The sequence below is a fragment of the Rhamphochromis sp. 'chilingali' genome (genome assembly GCF_963969265.1).
Source record: "Rhamphochromis sp. 'chilingali' genome assembly, chromosome: 8".
Classification (NCBI taxonomy): domain Eukaryota; kingdom Metazoa; phylum Chordata; class Actinopteri; order Cichliformes; family Cichlidae; genus Rhamphochromis; species Rhamphochromis sp. 'chilingali'.
In genome coordinates this window covers 39,451,514-39,470,339 of record NC_137935.1, presented here as the reverse complement: position 1 = coordinate 39,470,339, position 18,826 = coordinate 39,451,514, and the positions used below count along the sequence as shown (strand labels likewise).

The 18,826-nt window shown below is 42.5% G+C and overlaps 1 protein-coding gene across 7 annotated transcripts in view; it reads left to right on the top strand.

Moving 5' to 3' along the window:
- sgsm2 (small G protein signaling modulator 2) overlaps positions 1 to 18,826 on the top strand; it is a 377,356-nt gene that overhangs the window by 342,956 nt on the left and 15,574 nt on the right. For 5 of the 7 annotated variants that reach the window (XM_080888634.1, XM_080888633.1, XM_080888632.1 and 2 more), the window contains 7 exons: positions 10,439 to 10,606; positions 12,336 to 12,403; positions 14,087 to 14,235; positions 14,354 to 14,488; positions 17,164 to 17,288; positions 18,054 to 18,121; positions 18,406 to 18,569. In XM_080888634.1, coding sequence (XP_080744760.1) covers positions 10,439 to 10,606; positions 12,336 to 12,403; positions 14,087 to 14,235; positions 14,354 to 14,488; positions 17,164 to 17,288; positions 18,054 to 18,121; positions 18,406 to 18,569 — 877 coding nt within the window. Of the gene's footprint in view, positions 1 to 3,903; positions 3,980 to 10,438; positions 10,607 to 12,335; positions 12,404 to 14,086; positions 14,236 to 14,353; positions 14,489 to 17,163; positions 17,289 to 18,053; positions 18,122 to 18,405; positions 18,570 to 18,826 lie in introns of those variants that run through there. The other 2 variants (XM_080888635.1, XM_080888631.1) reach the window with 2 other exon arrangements.

The following is an 18,826-nucleotide window of genomic DNA, read 5'->3' as shown; positions in this document are numbered from 1 at the left end:
GAGGAGAGACCCGAAGCGCTGCTGGTCCGAGAGTGTCAGCCTGTCAGGTGAACTGAACTTCAGGTAAGAAGTTATGACCTGCAGTCTCTCTGGGTCAGATATGAACCAAGTTTAGGTGGAGTTTATTTTCGTTGTGCTGACTTTTTCGTACTGCGTGCTAGCTAGCATGACGGAGTTTCTATACAGCTGGGTGGTGCTATGTTACTGATGTTGAACTTTATTTTGTTCATAAGGTTAATTATTAGAGCTGCCAACCGTCCCGTAAAAAACGGAATCGTCTGGTATTCAGAGAAATTATTACGGGTTTCCTGTTGAGGTGAAAAGGAACAGTTTGTCCCGGACTTACTGAAATATCTGAGCCTGGCTTTTTAAGTAAGGGATGAATAACTGCATGCTTAAACTCACTTGGTACTTGACCTGACAAGAGGCTGGTATTGATTATGTTTAAAATATGTGGTCCAACAGTAGGAAACACCTCTTTCAGAAAACGGGGTGGAACGACATCATTCGGAGAACCACACGGTTTAGCACTTAACACAAGCTTCTCTAGTTCAGGTAGAACAATTTGCGCCAGAAAGAGGAAACCAGCGGCTGTCGTGCTAAACAGGAGCACGTTTAAGCTTGATCAGCTGTTGTTAGAATGTATTTAATATTAATTTCTAGTATCAGCTGATGTTTGCTGGAGCCACAGCTGTAAAGCTGCTGGTCATGATGTCGGTTTGGTTATCTGGTGAGAGGGAAACATGAAGATGAAACCAGGAGATGTCCTTACTGGATCATCAGAGCTGTGATGGAGAAACAGGTTTACCTTTTAGGTGACATGGATGAGTTGAAGTTATGAGCTGTTTCTGAGAGACAAATAACACCAGGATCCTTTTCTAAGTAGCTGACAGCTGGTAACTGTGCAGGGGCGGGTCTAGCAAAGTGTTGCCAGGGGGGCAGGTAGGGCATTAACAGGGAGAGGGGGGCACAAAGAAATACTTTCTTATTCTCATTTAAAATGTCTCGCTTTTAAAAAATAATTATCTGAATCTTACAACAAACGATAGATAGATTGATGCATATATACCATCAGAACTGTGCACATCACTGTCACAACAGTGTTTGTTTTCATTCAAAGGCTTTATGATTTTTCCTATAATGGCGGGACGGTCTCTAGTCAAAACGCCCGGGCTGATTTTCTGTCCCAGTCCAGCCCTGTATGCAGCTCATCTGCAGTCTGGTGTTACCTACATCTTCCTATTCAGAAGGCAGAATTTCTGAGTTCTGAGTACAATCGAAAGCACCACGACTGCAGTTTTTGTGTTGGATGTAAAAAGCTAGGATAGAATCAGGCGTGGGATTTCTCTCGTGGAAATGTGCACATTATCTTTTCCTTTGGTAGGTGGCACAGTGCACTTGTGGCAAGTAAGCAAGCTAGAAGACTGGCAATCTTGCTGGGTATCCAGTTATGGAAGCAACACATTAACAAGAGAATTCTGAGTAAAACCAAAGTTACTTTCCCTAGTAACTAGTTACTCTGAAAGTAACGAGTAACTTGAAGTAACTAAGTTACTTTTGATGGAAGTAACTAGTAATGTAACTAAGTTACTAATTTAAAGTAACTTACCCAACACTGGTTATTGATAATGCTCATTCCATGGGATTCTGCAGTTTTTGGAACTTCTCCCCTGACTTCATTTTTCAGCTTCAGCAGTCACTGCTTGGTTCAAAGATGCTTGGGAACCATTTGAATTCTAAGTCGGCTAATCGAGTGCCTGATGGGTTAGAGCGTAAGCCATGTTATTATAGATTCTCCTAAACACATCACATGCACGTAAAGTTTGTGCTATGACAACTAGACAGCTGTATGGATACACTTAGTCTGTGTGTGTGTGTGTGTGTGTGTGTGTGTGTGTGTGTGTGTGTGTGTGTGTGTGTGTGTGTGTGTGTGTGTGTGTGTGTGTGTGTGTGAGTCCTACTTTTTCACAGCCTGTTTAGTTTTGGATTAACGATTAAGAGTTTTGATGGTTACAATCTGGGATGAGTGATTTAGGAATACAGTAATGTTAGTGAATGTACTCAAAAGGAGAGACAAACGATGATGTCTCTCTTTATTTGTAGCTTTTATCCTACACATTGTCATGGTCCTGGGTCAGTTTGACCCAGCGTTTTGTGTTTCCTTGAAGTTCATTTTTGTGCCTTGTGTTTATTCTGATTTTGTATTAGTTTAGGGTTGAACCTGAAGTTCAGTGTTTTATCAGCCCTACCTGTGTCTGTCCTCGGTGCTCTGTTCATGTCCCCGTAGGGTTGCCAACCGTCCCTTGAAAAACAGAATCGTTCCGTATTTAGAAACAAAAGTATTGAGCTGAAAAGGGTATGCACTTTGTCAAATGGTTAAAAAAATAACTACACACACAAAAACAAGAGCTAAGAAATTCCCCACACTGGGAAGGGTGAAGACAATCGGGTCGCCCAGCCCTGGCCAATTAGGCGTCCTTTTTTTTTTTTTTTCAGGGAGTTGGCAACCCTATGTCCCCGTGTTGTGTTGTAAATCAGTCTGTGTGTTTCCTGCTTTACTTTGAAGGCTCGTGTTCTGGATTTCCTGTTCTATTCTGAAGGTCTGTGTCTGTTGTCATTGTGTTCAGCTTGTGTCCTCCAGTCATTGTGTGTATTAGGTTCAGCTGTTCTCCCCTCCTGTGTGTGATTACCCGATTACCTTGTGGGTGTCGGTCTGTGTTCGTTGTCGGCTCGTCTGCGTTCTATGGTGTTTCGTTCCTGTCTCTGCGGCTCTCTGCCCCGCACCACTTTTGTATGCTCTCAGGTTTGTCGTTTAGTTCTCCCAGTTTAGGTTTCTTCAGTTGTTTTGTCATGCCTCACTGCTTGCTTGCCACTATCCCACCTTGTAAATAAACGTCACACTTCATCAGTCAGCTGCCTGCATTTTGGATCCTTTTCATTCCACTACACGACTGCTGGTCCAGCCGTGACACACATGAAATGGAAGTCACCACAGGGATACAAAAAACATAATAAATCAATGTCAGTAAAAATGCCAAGTCTGAAGCAGGTAAACAGGTGAGTGCTACTGTTAACTTGTTCTGTATGTCAGTATTAGGCTAAGCTAAAATATTTTTCTACAGATAAAAAAAATGTGGAGTGCTTTGTCAGATTTGTGGTATCTCTTCTCTCTGTGTATTTCCAGAATTTTACCCTCCCTCACTAAAAGCACCTTACATTTAAGCATTCTTAAGACCGTTTCTGATCACTGTAATCAAATCAGTTATTTGTTGACATTTTAGAATGTGTAAAGCCTAGAGACGAAGGAGAGACAGCACTGTGTGGGCAGCCATGTTTTCAGAAAGGATATTTACACAGTAAATCAAACCTCCTGAAACTACAAATAGATTACACTTATGAGAGAAGATGCTTTGAGGCAACACATCCACATTAAATGCATAATAGCCTGATGGCTTATGAATAATGCATGCACAGTGGGGTAATGTTATACTCGCATTCAGTCAGCAACACCGTTAGTCTTTGGATAGACATGGTTTGTCACACATGGTTTTCATTCTCGAGTTTGGTATTTTGACTGCAACCAGCAGGATTTTTGCAGAGCCTAAATGTATATCTTTAGACAAGAAGGTGGAGTAATAAGTTGCTACTAATTGCTACTGCACATTAATAGTATGTGTTAGAGATGGACCGATCCGATATTACGTATCGGTATTGGTCCGATACTGACCTAAATTACTGGATCGGATATCGGAGAAAAATAAAAAATGTAATCCGATCCATTAAATATCACGAAAGCACCTCACAAAACTTGCAACACGCCTAACTCACCTCAGAACGTTAGCACGTCGGAGCAGTATGCATCACGTGGTAGAGAGGCTGTGGCATGCGGGACCTGTGGTCTGGATAGCATGTGGAGCTTCGCTAGCAACCCGGCATTTCATCTCCGACAAAGTTATCCCGAGAGAAGTAAAGCAAGTGTGTAAGTCCATCTCTGAATGTTTGTAAAGCATTCCTGCGTTAAGCTTAACAAGCGATATATGGAGCGACTGCCTCTCGCTCTCCGGCTGCTACTTCAATCATGAAACTGATCAATGATCAGCTGATCGGCTTTTCTGTCTCTTGTTTGTTTTTGGCCCACTTTGCACCAGAAAGAGGAAACCAGCGGCTGAACAACAGCAGCACGTTTAAGCTTGATCAGCTGTTGTTAGAATGTATTTAATATTACTTTCTACTCGAGGATCTTTTTCTACGTAGCTGACGCTGGTAACTGTGCAGGGGCGGATCTAGCAAAGTTTAGCCAGGGGGGCCGATAGGGCATGAACAGGGAAAAGGGGGCACAAAGACATACTTTTCTTTCTTATTCTCATTTAAAATGTCGAGCTTTTAATAAATAATTATCTGACAGCCAAAGTTTTAATTTGATGTAAAATGAATACAAGTCCATTACTGTATATAGTATATAGTGACTATTAAGTCTAATATATATACCCTAGTAAGCTATAGTACTTTTTCCTTTGGGAAGGTACCATCTGTGCAGTCTGCAATTTTGTTGAAGAAAGATGTTGAATCTATTTAATATTTCTTGAAAAATAATTGATTTCTGTGCATTTTTTTTCACACTGCATCAAATTAAGGTTGATTACGTCGATTAAGCATCATGAGGTGGAGCGTGAGGGGTGGTTCCCTATTTTTTATTTATTTATTTTTGTTGTTGCTGGGAGTTGGAACCCTATTAGTTAGGTTGCTTAATATTTATGCTAAGTACTCTTTAAAATACCAGAATAGAAATTTTTGCGTCATAACTTTTGCACTGTCCACTTCCTGCTGTGACAAAACAAATTTCCCACGTGTGGGACTAATAAAGGTTATCTTATCTTATCTTATCTTATCTTATCTTATAGGGAGGATGGTGTAGGTTCAAGTTTATTAGATTGATCAGTATTGCTGAACTATGAAATATTTTTTTTTGCATACAGGTATAACAGAATAGCTTTAGTGTAGTTGTTGTTTTAAACTTGAGTATGAACTTATACAAAATGCAGCAAGATATTTAAAAAACAGTTTTGTTGATTAAAAAACACTATATCGGATTCATATCGGTATCGGCAGATATCCAAATTTATGATATCGGTATCGGACATAAAAAAGTGGTATCGTGCCATCTCTAGTATGTGTAAGATTTCACTGACCAGTGCATAACTATGAGTTAGCCTGATGGTTGCTGTGAGGATGATGATGAGAAAGCTGGTGGATTAACCCAAAACTCCACGTGAGGAGCTTGTTAATGATCTGAGAGCATCAAGAACATGTCTGAAGTTTGCCAGTGAACATCTCATCGACTCAGAGAAGGCTTGAAGCAAAGTGCTGTGGTTAGATGGAACCAAAACCGAACTCTTTGGAATTAACTTAAGCTCCTGTGTGCATCTGCTACGGAAACAGGATGACTTCACTGCATTATGAGGCCACTGGATGGGGCCATATTCTGCAAAATCTACACAAGAACTTCCTTCCCTCTGCCAGAAATCTGAAGCCAGGCCATGAATGGGAATAATACTTAACCAAAACGTGCTGCCAAAGTATGAACATTAAGGTCATCAGTCCAGATCTCACTCCTATGCGGTCTTTGAGTCTGACGTTATTAGCCATGTCTGGGCCCAAACTCTGCTGCAGGTCCCTGAGTCACACAATCACAGCAGCATCACTGAAGCCTTTCATCTTTAATAAAATGATCAGCGTTCTGCTCTACCAGGTGTAACAATTAAGTTTAACATCCAGGCATCCATGAAAACGGAATTTATTAAATTTAACGGAGATGAAGTTAGCAGGAAGTTAGCTCGCTAGCTTCCACCTAAACATGATATAGCATGTTCTGACTGAGAGATTTCTGAAAGAATTCAAACGTACAGCTCTGCTATCACTTCCAACACAAATGAAGACAGAAAACTAAACAGCAGTGATGTTTGTTGGGTTACTGAAGTTGGGCTACCTGGTATATAATGATCATGTGCTACGTGATCGCTAGCGCGACAAAGTTATGTTAACATAACATAAACAGTGAAGCTGGAGGATGAACGCTAACTTTTTTCCACTCGATAAAAGTTAACGTGAGGGTTCCTGATGGTTAGGGACAAATGCAATCGCATGGCAGGATGCTGTAAACGGACCAAACGTCAGTCAGGAGAACAACTGAGATAATCCATCATTAGTCATTAATATACCGCAGCATGGGCTGGGCTGTAGCTACATCGTAAGGGTTTAAAAACTGAGCTTTAAAATGATGAGCGGTAATAAAAACCGAGAGAGGTCGACAGCGATCACTGACTGTTTTTAGGGGCTTGTTGAGATTAAATAGAACAAGATACAAAGCATTAAAACATGTTAAAAACACAACAACCTTCTTAAATGCAGACTACTTTGGGCCCGGAAGCAGAATTCGTCACGTCATCACTTAAAGACCGGATAGAAAATCTGTGGAGGCTGAAACTTCGAGATGAGCAGCAGCCAAGAAACCTCAATGATTTTGAGTTTCTGTAAAGAGGAGTGCATTAAAATCCCTCCTGAGATGTGTGCAACAAACGTCTTAACACTGGCTAGCAACAGTTTCAAACCAAGCACTAAGTCATGTTTTGCTTGGGCATCAAATACTTATTTCATTTAATGCATTTTTAATTTTATGTGTTTTTCTACATTGTTGCTTCTCTCCATTTAAAAGGAAGCTACCATAAGAGTTAGACATGTAGGACTGCTTTCATTTATTTGCACAATGTCACAAAATTATTCATGTCAGTCTCAGAGTAAAGCTAGCTAATGCATTTATTACTTCTAGGCTGGACGTATATGATTCATTATAATCTGGCAGCTCTAAAAACTCCTTTAGCTTAACCAGAAGCTGGAAACAGAGAGCACTGGGTCCCCATTAAACCCAGAATCAAATTTAAAATCCTTCTCCTCACATACAAAGTCTTGAATATCATAGCAGAGCCTTCGGCTTTCAGGTGCCTCTACTATGAAACCAGGTCCCAGTTTGGACTGGACAGAATCCAAAGTGCACAAGAGAGATGAAGAAGAGAGTGTAGGCAGGGTGGAGTGGCTGGAGATGAGTGTCAGGGAGGATTTGTGACAGAAGGAAAGCAGAAAGAGTGAAAGGGAAGGTTTACAAGTGATGGTTTGGAGACAGTAGTACTGGGAATAAGACAGAAGGTCGATCTGGAGGTGGCAGATGTTACGGTCTGGAGTCTGCTTCTTGTATAGTGGTTTTCTACTCTGTGAGCATTTAAAGCACTCAATCACACAAGCACTTTCTGCTGTATCTATTATTGTACGATCTACTGTGCAAGATAAACGCCTTGAGGTGGCTTTTGTTGTGATTTGGCACTATATAAATAAAGTTGAATTGAATTGTTTTCTACCCAACATTCATACTCTGATGGATGCATCGGGGAGCAACTTGAAGTTCGTACCTTGCCCAAGGATATTTGGCATATAGACAGGGATCAAACTACTGCGCTACAGCCATCCTGCCAGTGACCGGATGGACAGGATTATAAATGATCACATCACAAAGACAGCTTGAGTTAGGCCAGTGGTTCCCAAACTTTTTTTGCTAGGCCCCCCTTTGTTTCACAAGGAAAATGTTCGCACCCCCCCACCACGCAAACACATCCTCCAACCACACACGCCCATATTTTGCTCCATTGCAGTTTATTTCACACCTTAAACTTATTGTAAACAATTAAGCAAATAAAAGTAAACAGCAATAAATTACAGGTAGTAATAGAATAAACTACTAACTCTTTTACGCTACGTCCGCACCTACACGGGTATTTTTGAACACGCAGCTGTTTCGTCCACGTAGACGGCGTTTCGAATCACCGAAAACTGAGATTTTTAAACTCCTTTTTTGCGTTTATGTGTGGACGAGGAATACAGAGTTCGTTACGCAGCGTCAAAGGTATGTGCCTTTTTCACGTCACGCTGTGGCCACGTTATTGTTTACATGAGATGAATTGCAGAATGATAGAGACGAAATGCTGTTAATCTGACTGTCTGCAGGTTTTACACGCAGTTACTGTCCCTCCATTTACAAAGGCAGAGGCGTCACAGTGTCATTATTTTACATGTAGTTGTTTTTTCCCTGTGTAATAATATTCAACATTGCATCAATACATTTTCAAAAAATGCCTCTCTGTGCAAAATGGGTTTAAAAACATAAACAGCTGTGGGATCCTGTTTGTCCGTGATTTGAACCGGGGAACAAATCGTGGCAGGATCAGCCTGATGTTATTTGTATCTCGCTGTAACTTTACTGTATAAAGAGCAAACATCTCCAAAATGTCAGGAGTAGTGAGTCATTACAACAAGTGTTTGTGAACTAAAAATCAAGAATGTGGGATCCTGTTTGTCCGTGATCTGGAGAGCCCAGCGCTGCTTCCGACAGGGAAAACTAATTCTGTCACAGAGACCTACCTTGGCACATCTCCTGCTTTGCGTTTGTGTGGGAGCCCCGTCAAAAACCTGTCCATGATGCTAGCAGTGTCCAAGCGTTTGTTTTTTTTGTTTGTTTGTTTTTTCACACCACGCCCCCCCTGCAATGGCTCTGCGCCCCCTAGGGGGCGGGCCCCACACTTTGGGAACCTCTGAGTTAGGCAGTTTGGAGACAAAGTTAGAGAGACAAGGTGGAGATGGTTTGGAGATGTGCAGAGGAAGGACACTGGAAATACTGGACAAAGGATGCCAGGCAGGAGGAAAAGAGGAAGCTGAGAGAAGATTCATGGATGTAGTGAAGCAGACGTCTGTGACGATAGAGTGAGGCAAATGATCCTCTGTGGCGAGCCCCGAAGAGAGCAGCTGGAAGAAGAACGCTATTCTCTCGGTCTCACACACACACACACACACACACACACTCACACTCACACTCACACACACACACACTCACACACACTCACACACACACTCACACACACTCACACACACACACACACACACACACACACACACACACACTCTCACTGGGGGATTGCTATCATCGTGACTGTGGCAGCCGAGCCACATTCAGCACAGACGCACAAACGCATCCTCATTAGCTCGTAGAGGTGTGTGTGTGTGTGTGTGTGTGTGTGGCTTTGTTTGATTGCTGTTGAAACACCAAAGATCAAACTCAGTCGGAGATGAAAGTGCTCGTCTCTCAGCCTGATGTTAGTCATCTGTATCCAGATTCATGAAATGCTTCTCACAGCTCAGGTCCAGAATAAAAGGACACATTTTGCTTGACGTTGAACAGATTTACTAATAAAGCAGCCGGTGTTTAGCTATTATAAATATTAATAAGTTATAATGGGCTATAGTAAGTATTGTGCTGTTAAATGCTGCCTCCTCATGGCCAAAGGTGCAATTTTGAGTCAGCCTTTGCACAGCGTATAAAACAAATTAATTCCTTGTTTGCTTGTGTTACTGGAGACCATTAATGACATTTTCAGATACTTTATGAGGTCTTGAAGCAAAATCTACATACATCCAATAATGTTTGTCAGGGAAAAAAAGTTTTTTTTTTTATTGTAATTATCAAATATTAAATGCTTTTAAAGAGGCAGGAAAAAACTAACTGGTCAAATGCAGCATAGCTGAGCATGAGCTGTGTTTCACGCTCCACACCTGTTCTTTGTATAATTATTTAATTTTCACTGAGCTGAAAAACAGTCTGTGTGTTAGCTGGAAGTGCAAAAGAAAATCGATAGTCATAATATTTGTCAGGTAAATGTAAAAGAATGGTCCAACCACACAAACACAGTCAGAAGGTCCAGCTTAGACACTCTGGTCATGTTTGTGCATTTAAGATTTACAGGTATTCAATTCAGTTTTATTTACACAGCGCCAAATCACAACAACAGTCGCCACAAGGTGCTTTATAATGTAAGGTAAACCCTACAATAATAGATACAGAGAAAAACCCAACAATCATGTGACCCCCTATGAGCAAGCACTTTGGCGACAGTGGGAAGGAAAATCTCCCTTTTAACAGGAAGAAACCTCCAGCAGAACCAGGCTCAGGGAGGGGCGGGGCCATCTGCTGCGACCGGTTGGGGAGAGAACAAATGCTCTCAAAGGTTGGGGAGAGGTTGAGAGGTATTGAAATAGATACAGTAAGTTAGTCATTGTTATAACGTATCTTCTGCAGAGCCGTTTGAAGGCAGAGAAGTGTAAAAATGGAACTGTTTTGCCCATTTTTCAAATCTCACATAGACTCATTGTAACATTGTAACGTGTCTTTTATCCTTATCCATGATGTTTATTTATTCTTTATCTGTAACTGATAAAGTTTAGGTTCTTTTGCAGGTTGAAATTTATATAAGTGTAGGTCAGCATCAGCCGTAGAAATCCTGTGTGTCATGAGCGCTCCTGCAGGCTGGTTAATTACAGTAACTGGTGCTTTGTTGTGCAGGAGAACCCAGAGCGTGGGCCACGAACCCCTGAGGAGACAAGGCTCTTCCACCACCAGCCGGCCCCCTCAGCCCCTCTCCGCCCAGGCCATCAAACACATCTGGGTCCGCACGGCTCTCTTCGAGAAAGTTCTGGACAAGATTGTGCAGTACATTGTGGACAACTGCAGGTGAGTTTGTTTTACTGTCTGGTGTTGCACTGTGGTGACTCACAGCAACCTACTCCAGGCTTTGTTGTACCTGAATAAATGATCTATTTATGCGGCCCATTCTTCTCCTGTGTTTGCTTTGTTCTGCGTTCTGTCTGGCTAACAACCACTGTGTGTTTCGACAAGCTGTCCACACACTGCAATTCACTGATCAAAGCTTCAGACATGAAGTGCACTGATGGGGTTCACAAACATGGCAACGGTTATCAGACAACCCTAAACAAGACTTGTGCGGTTTTGCTGTTGTATAGTTCCTGTTAAAAGCTGGGCAAATATTGTAAAGTCGGCGTTGTGTTCAGACAGCTGCAGCGGAGGTGATCTAATCTGATGTAAGACGCCCACGGTGGATGTCAAGGCCTCAGAAGTCCCTCAGAAGTAAAGAGCATCAAACAGCAACCTTAGTAAACCTTTATTCTGGCCTTTGTTGTGAAGCCTGCAGACCTCAGTGCTCTTCTCACTGTGTTTACAGGTTTCACTGGGCCTAACATCACACATACTGGGAAACAATATTGTTTCAGACGCGATGAGTGTTGGGGGTTTAGCTGTATAGGACATCCTAGCTGCTGATGCGTAAACTTATTATCCTTCCTCGTCCTTATTGGGAGGGAAGTAGAGATTTTTAATTTAACGCTGGTGTTGGATCAGCTCTCAGTATTGACAGATGCCTGAAGCCAGGGTATATTTATTTTATCGGGGATGCATCCTTAATGCACAGGCATATCTTCAACCTTTGAGAAATCACAGCACTTGGAAATAATGTGCGCGTGAATCAGCCGTCCAACCTTAACCGTCACGGTGAAGCACTCGGCCAGCGCTAATACACAGAAACGAGCCCATCAGTGATTCTTCTACTCACTCGGTCCTCTGGGTGTGCTGCTGCATTCATCATGTGCATAAAGTGTCACTGCAGCTTCTATACACTTACAGCAATCACACTGTTGAGTCAAGTGAAGGGGATAATGGGTGTGATCTCCTACACTTGGAGTATTTGATCACTTTTAAAGATGAACTGAGCAAACAATTGGTGCTTTGTCCATTTATGCTGTTTGATATTATCTTGGGTTTGCCAGACTTTTCTCTGACCTGCTCCCTGCCACATCCTGCGATCTGTTACGCCCCCTGTACGTCTACCTGTGCATTAGGCGGTGGCTCTAACCTGATGTTGAAATGCTTATCCTTAAATGTAGTCTTAATTTGTAATGAAGGTGGTGAGCTCAGATTGTATCTGTGGCAAAACCATTTCTGCTGCATGTTCTCTGCCACGCTCCTCGGGTGAAGTAGAACTCACTGTGTCATCCTGGAGGACAGAGTCATGGTGAACTCCCACAGAAACTACTGGGAACTGCTCACTCAGAGCGCTCTGTGGAAGTTTGGTGTTATTCAAATACAAGGTCACATTGTAGCTATTCAGCATGAGTTACCACGGTGATTTACACTGGAGCCAGCCAGAAACCACATCTTCTTAACCCATGTGATGGATCTGTGATGTAATGCAGCCACTACATATGAGTGAGGGGTGGTGATGTAATCAGGCAGGTGTGTCATCTGAGTTTCTAGCATGCGTTGCTGAATCCTTGCCTGTTCTTGGATAGTTGACAGATCATACTTTAACCTTTAACCTGCGCTCATCACCTCCAAACTGATCATATCTAGTGACGTGTTTCTTTCTTCTCTGTGTTTCTGATGGCAGTAAATACTATGAGAGGGAAGCTCTGATGCATGACTCAGTCTTTGGGCCCATCTTGGCAGCCCTACTAGGTGAGTATGTTAATGTATTTAATCACCAGAGGCCAGTAAAAAAGCATGCACAGCTGATCATCCAGGTGATTGTTCATATATTCATTTAAATTTGCAAACAAATACACAAGACAGCATTTTCATAACCGTTTGGAATTGGACAGCAGGCAGAGACTCGGAATCAGAGACACCGGGCAGTCAGACAGGAACAGGAAGCAAACAGCTTTACCAGCTTGAGCAAACTAGAAAAAGTTAACTGCGAGACAGACTGGTGAAGAGAAAATAAACACTTTATCATCTCTGACTAAAGAGGGAGTTCGGGACACTGATGAGGCAGATAATGAGTGCTGATGAGGGGCGGAGCAGAGTATAGTCATGAACAGCTGGGACAGAGACGCACATTAATGTGTCCAAACACCTGCTGCATATTTGCTCCGCGCTGACAGAAAGAAAGAACTGAAACCATTTATGTAATGTATATGCATTCATATGGCACTTTTCTAGTCTGACCATTTAAAGTTCTTTAGACTGCTGCAAGCCATATTTTTGGTGTTATTGTACCATTGATATTATTAGATTACTGATATGTAAAAGAAAAAAAAGTCCCGTACACAGGTATAAATACTGTTTGTCCACACAGGCTTTACTTGGAATGCAGCACAGGTGCATTTGGAAACTTACAGAATTTTCCGTACTATAAGGCGCACTTAAAATCCTTTAATTTTCTCAAAAATCGACAGTGCGCCTTATAATCCGGTGCATCTTATGTATGAATTCTGGTTGTGCTTAATAATAATAATAATGGATTGCATTTATATAGCGCTTTTCAAGGCACCCAAAGCGCTTTACAAAGCCACCATTCATTCACTCTCGCATTCACGCACTGGTGGAGGCAGCTACAGTTGTAGCCACAGCTGCCCTGGGGCACTGACAGTCTGCATTAGCATTAGCTACACAGCTATGTTAGCATAGCATAAATACAGTGAAGCAGGAGGATGAACGCTAACTTTTTTCCACTCGTTAACGTGACGGTTCCTGATGGTTAGAGACAAATACAGTCGCATGGCAGGATGCTGTAAACGGACCAAACGTCAGTCAGGAGAACAACTGAGATAATCCATCCACAATACGAGGTTAGTCATTCATATACTGCAACAACATGGGAACAGAGCAGCTGTGATAGAATACAGCATTAATGAATCAATGGTACAGAAGTGGAGGAAGCAAGAAGAATGAGTTTAATAAAGTTTGACTTATCTGACTGCTTTGTTTCGCTTAATGAGCCTTATGGTCCGAAAAATACGGTACATTTGTGCCACACTGTTTTATCTACTAAGGTTGCCGGTTCGAGCCCCGGCTTGGACAGTCTCGGTCGTTGTGTCCTTGGGCAAGACACATGTAGCCAGACAGGCCATTTTACTAGTGAACCATTGTGATGACCTGGTGAAATATGCAGGGTCGAGCCCATCTCTCACTACATGCCAGCCCTGATTTACTTTGGACAGGAGGACAGGATTATACAATATTGTTAGCAATGAAGAATCCTCTCTAATATTGTTATTTGATCAAAATTCAATCAAGAATTCGAATACGTGCACACAGGAGCATGTCGTAGATACGCTGCAGGTTTTCCATCACATATACAGAAATGAGCAACATCAAATGTTTGCTTAAAGACCGTGTATGTGTGTGCTGTCTTTTTAGTGGGGCCGTGTGCTCTGGAGTACACGAAGCTGAAGACTTCGGATCATTTCTGGACAGACCCCTCAGCCAATGAGCTGGTTCAGCGCCATCGTATTCACGGGGCCCACCGCGGCCAGGACGTCTTAGCCGGCCACCGGCCTGCTCTGGGGGTTAGTACGGGGCATCCTCTGGAGGTGTTGTTCTAAGGATAGATCATCGGCGTGTGTAGGATTGGTTTTCTCGTAGGAGTCGTTCGTTGTATAAACTGGCTGTTTGCTTCTTTTCTAGATCCGCAAAAGGCAGTCGAGCGGCAGCATGTCAGAGGACAGGTTTGCTGCATCAGCGAGGGAGTATGTGGAGTCTCTTCACCAAAACTCCAGAACGCACCTGCTCTATGGCAAAAATAATGTCCTTGTGCAACCGGTACATCTCACTGACACACAGTAACTTTACTGTTTTTGTCCCATCATCCTCTGGAGTGCTTTCAGTTCCTCCACAGTCTCACAGCCCAGACATATAGTGACAATACTTGTACTTTGGTAAAGGGTCATATCTCAGTCCAGTCTCATATTGGATCCTACAGTTTTTCAAACAAGCCGCTGAGAGTGTGTCTTCACTTTGACCAAACTTTACATCCATCAAAAAAACCATAAAAACTTGATTTGTTATGTTTTCTTTTGATTTATCCAAGCAGAAAGTTTGGATATATTCCTTTCTATTACTAGGACAAAGTCTGCTGCGTTATGGACTTTTTCTCTGCAGCACTGATTTTGTGTTGCACAGCTAATTCTGTCACACAGCAGTGTGCAACACAAGAAGACACTATGTCAAATATTGCAACATTATCAGCAAAATAATATCTGCTAACACAGCACGACAGCTAGACTTTATGCTGCACGCTCACATGGAGCCTTGAAAACAAGTAAGAACCACATATCAGCAGCTTAATTAGACTCAAGTGCTGATGAAACGGGTGAAAAGAGATAAAGAAATAAATATAAGGCACAGGATGTGCTCATTTCAGTATGTTTCATCAAGTTTTAAAGTCAGTCTGTTCTGCTCTAATATAAAATCAGATGATTCAGCTCATGTTGGCTGAGTAAAGAACAAAGCAGTGACGGAAACAGCAGCTCTGGATGATCCGCGGCTATTTCCAGTTGTGTGACAGCGAGCTGTGTGTATCAGATGCAGTTCACTACATTAGTGTGCGGCTGACGAATATAAGCAAGAGGAGGGGAAACGCAAATGTAAGGATGTAACACTTTAATGTCCCACGAGAAATCAATCGTAACAGTTGAGGAACGATAATGAAAAATACTCTTTGATTCTTTGTAAATCACAGTTACAGTTACAATGTTTCAAGACATGCTGAGCAGTTTCAGTCCCCCATACTGCTTTTTATTTCTTACACTAAGCTGTGTTTCATACATTCAATCGTACAAACACAGACAGTCTTAGAGCAGAATAAAATGAACTATGTCTATAGTGTGTGTGAGATATAATGTGACAGCTTAGAGCTTAGCTTTCTGAAAAAATCTTGGCATAAACTTTGATAAAGGTTGAAACTTTGTGTAGCTGTCAAAGGTTGCAGGGCTGTGTAGGCCCCGAAGCTGCTGCTTTTTTAGAATAGCAGCAGTAATCCTTGGAAGCCTACACACTGTACGTGCAGCGCCCACTCAGCTTGTCCTGCAGGCAGAGAGGACCCTAACGCAGGCCCCACAGGCTGACAGGATAAACAAAAGCAAACCTTTATTTAGGCAAAGTCCAGAAAGTCAGTATCCATAAAAAGAAACGGCAAACTAATCCTTCAACTGACAGCGAGCGCACCGGGAAACCACAGGACAGAGGGAGGAATAAGTCGTACACACACATGCAATCAAGGGAGGTAAAGCTGAATCCAAGATAAATGGGACAAAAAAGACCGGGGATAGAGGGGAGGAAGACTACATTTCAAATTCAAACCATAAAGAAACCAAACAGGAAACAGCTGTTATAAGAAAAACTCAAATCACAAGAATCCCAAAAAAAACCCAAAACTCGCGTTGAAACCCCGAAGGTCCATCACCGAGCTGCTAAAAGCACAAGTAGTAGAACTGTGCTGCACAGTAGTGTGTGTGAGATCTCTGAAATCACATCTTGCTTCTGCCTGCGTTGCTCCAGCACATTTGGCCCTGAGCACGTATGCCTCCCAAGATGCCTTTCTCCGAGCCCCGCTGACAGACATGCAGAGAAGTACAGCACTCGCTGCACTGGTGTGCAAGAGCAGCTCTCTCATCGTGAGCTACCGATCGGCAATGACGTGAAAACCACAACAAGTGAAGCGACCTTGTTACAATGTGAGGGATGTGGATGTTACTCTGACATGTGACACCCACATGAACTCAGCCTGGTATCGTCCACATTTCTGATGATTGAAATTCCATCTACTGAACAGGACTGAAAATATGTTAGCAAAGGGATCCTGGAATCGCAACTGAACATTAGCGCAGTTTGTTGGTCTAGGAGATACTTGAAGGCACACGAGTACTTCACAGAGATCACGAGGATAAATTCAGGCTTTTGATGTGGCTTAAATATAATTTTTAAACCTGGACCGTGTGACATCATCACACTTCCAACAAATTAGATTCAGAAAAGTGTGATGAGTAGATGACAATAAGAAAATAAAAGCTAGAGAAAGTCTGTGGGAATAAATGTCAGAGTTGGGCAATAAACAGTTTCCTTAGTTTAATAAATCAGAAACATGAATCAGTGGCTGATGAGCTCATCTTACTAACACCAGATTATCAGGGTGTGTTAAATAAATGCTGGGATCATAGAGCACACAGAGCTCAAAGCAGTTTCTGGTGCTGTGTGAAAAAAGTTTAATGCAAAAAACATCCTCGTAACTGCAGAATTAAGTTTTTATGTTGTCGACATCAGTGTGTACAGCGCAGACGCATTATGGTTTCTCTCTGCAGCTGATCACGTTCAGCAGTGCTGTGACCTCCACAGTAGTGCTGAGGAAAAGCATCTCATGTCACACGTTTGAGTAAAAGCGCTTTCTTCATCTTGGTGCTAACAATGTTCCATCTCCTCCTCTCCGCTTTACGTGGCAGAAGAAGGACATGGAGGTTTTACGGGGTTACTTGTCTCTCCATCAAGCGGGGGATAATCTCACGCTGAAGTGGACACCCAATCAGCTCATCAATGGCACATTGGGAGACTGCGACCTGGAGAAGAGGTAGCCCGAGTGTACGAACACGTGAGCTAGCGTCTCAGAAATGAACAGTTTGAATGCATCAGATAAAGTCTGCTTGATACAAAAACAAATGTAGTAAAGAAATGCAGATGTGCGCACACACACGTTTGGCACGTCGCAGGCGGATTGTCGTGTCATGATTTTGTTGTAACAGACACACCTGAAGCAAACCTACAATATTCAGGTGTCACAGAAAGTGTTTCAGGAGGTTGTGCTGGTGTTGTTATTGGCTCACAGGTGAGTGAGAGCCTCGGCTTTGATAAATACCTGCGGCATGCATTTACAAACACACTGGTCAAGATCAGTTGGTAAATGATGTCTCGTGTTCTTCTTCACACGGCCGAGGGGCCACCCTGAGCTTATACACAGAGCTCTGCTTCACATGACAGAACTGTTTTAGTAAATGGATAGATGCTGCTCTCTGTGGGAGACCTTCCAGAGATCAGTTTCACAGGAAACCTCATGACTGATTCATGTCTCGCTGATCTAAATTATCTTTCTACTTTCAGGGAGAAATACTAGATAAGTAGATATAGATATATATAGTTGTGCATCATCTATCTATGTATATATCTATGTATTAACAGATTAACCTAATATGTCTGCTCTCTGTTTTTGGACTGCATTTGCTATGATTGGGTCTACATGTGTGTTCCTGGGTTCATGCATTGTTTGTGGATCATCAGCAGATCGTTGTACTCCCGTCACTCTTATGTTACTAATCCAACACACGTGCTTCTCCTTTAGTATCTACTGGGATTACGCACTCACTGTTCCTCTGCGCCAGATAGTATGCATCCACTGTCACCAACGCTGTGAGTATACTGCTGCATTCAGTCCCACACACACACACACACACACACACACACACAGTCTGTCACGTCAAATTTAGATCATGTCATGAAGAATCTGTTTCATGATGTCACTGATCATGACAAAGTATACACAGAGAATCCCTCTCCTCCTTTTCCTCCTTTTCCATTTCTTACATGCACAAACCTTCAGTTTCTTTTTACAGTATCACAGTTTATGTCTTGTCCACTATTAGAAGACAGTATTTGATCCACTTTGTTCTTTTCTTTGCCTGTTCATATTCCAGCTGACTGTGGGGGGACACTGGTTCTGGTCAGTCAGGATGGGATCCAGCGGCCACCCCTGCACTTTCCCCCTGGTGGTCACCTGCTGGCCTTTCTCTCCTGTCTAGAAACGGGCCTGTTACCACGGGGCCAGTTGGAGCCGCCTCTCTGGTCCCAAAAAGGAAAGGTAATAGCATGATTCAGGTAACAAATGAAGATCATAAAACACTAAAATAAAATAAAGCACAGTGAAGTGCCGTCAGACTGTAGTTATAGGACCTACAACCTACAGAGTGAATCTAACTTTGAGACAAGACCAAAAACTCAGAGTTGAAACTTTGTGCAGGTGATGAGATGATGCTGTGACCAATAAACAGTTTTTACATCCAGCACTTATATTTTGAGGCTCCTTAGACTGCTGATGTCATGAAATGGTATCAATAC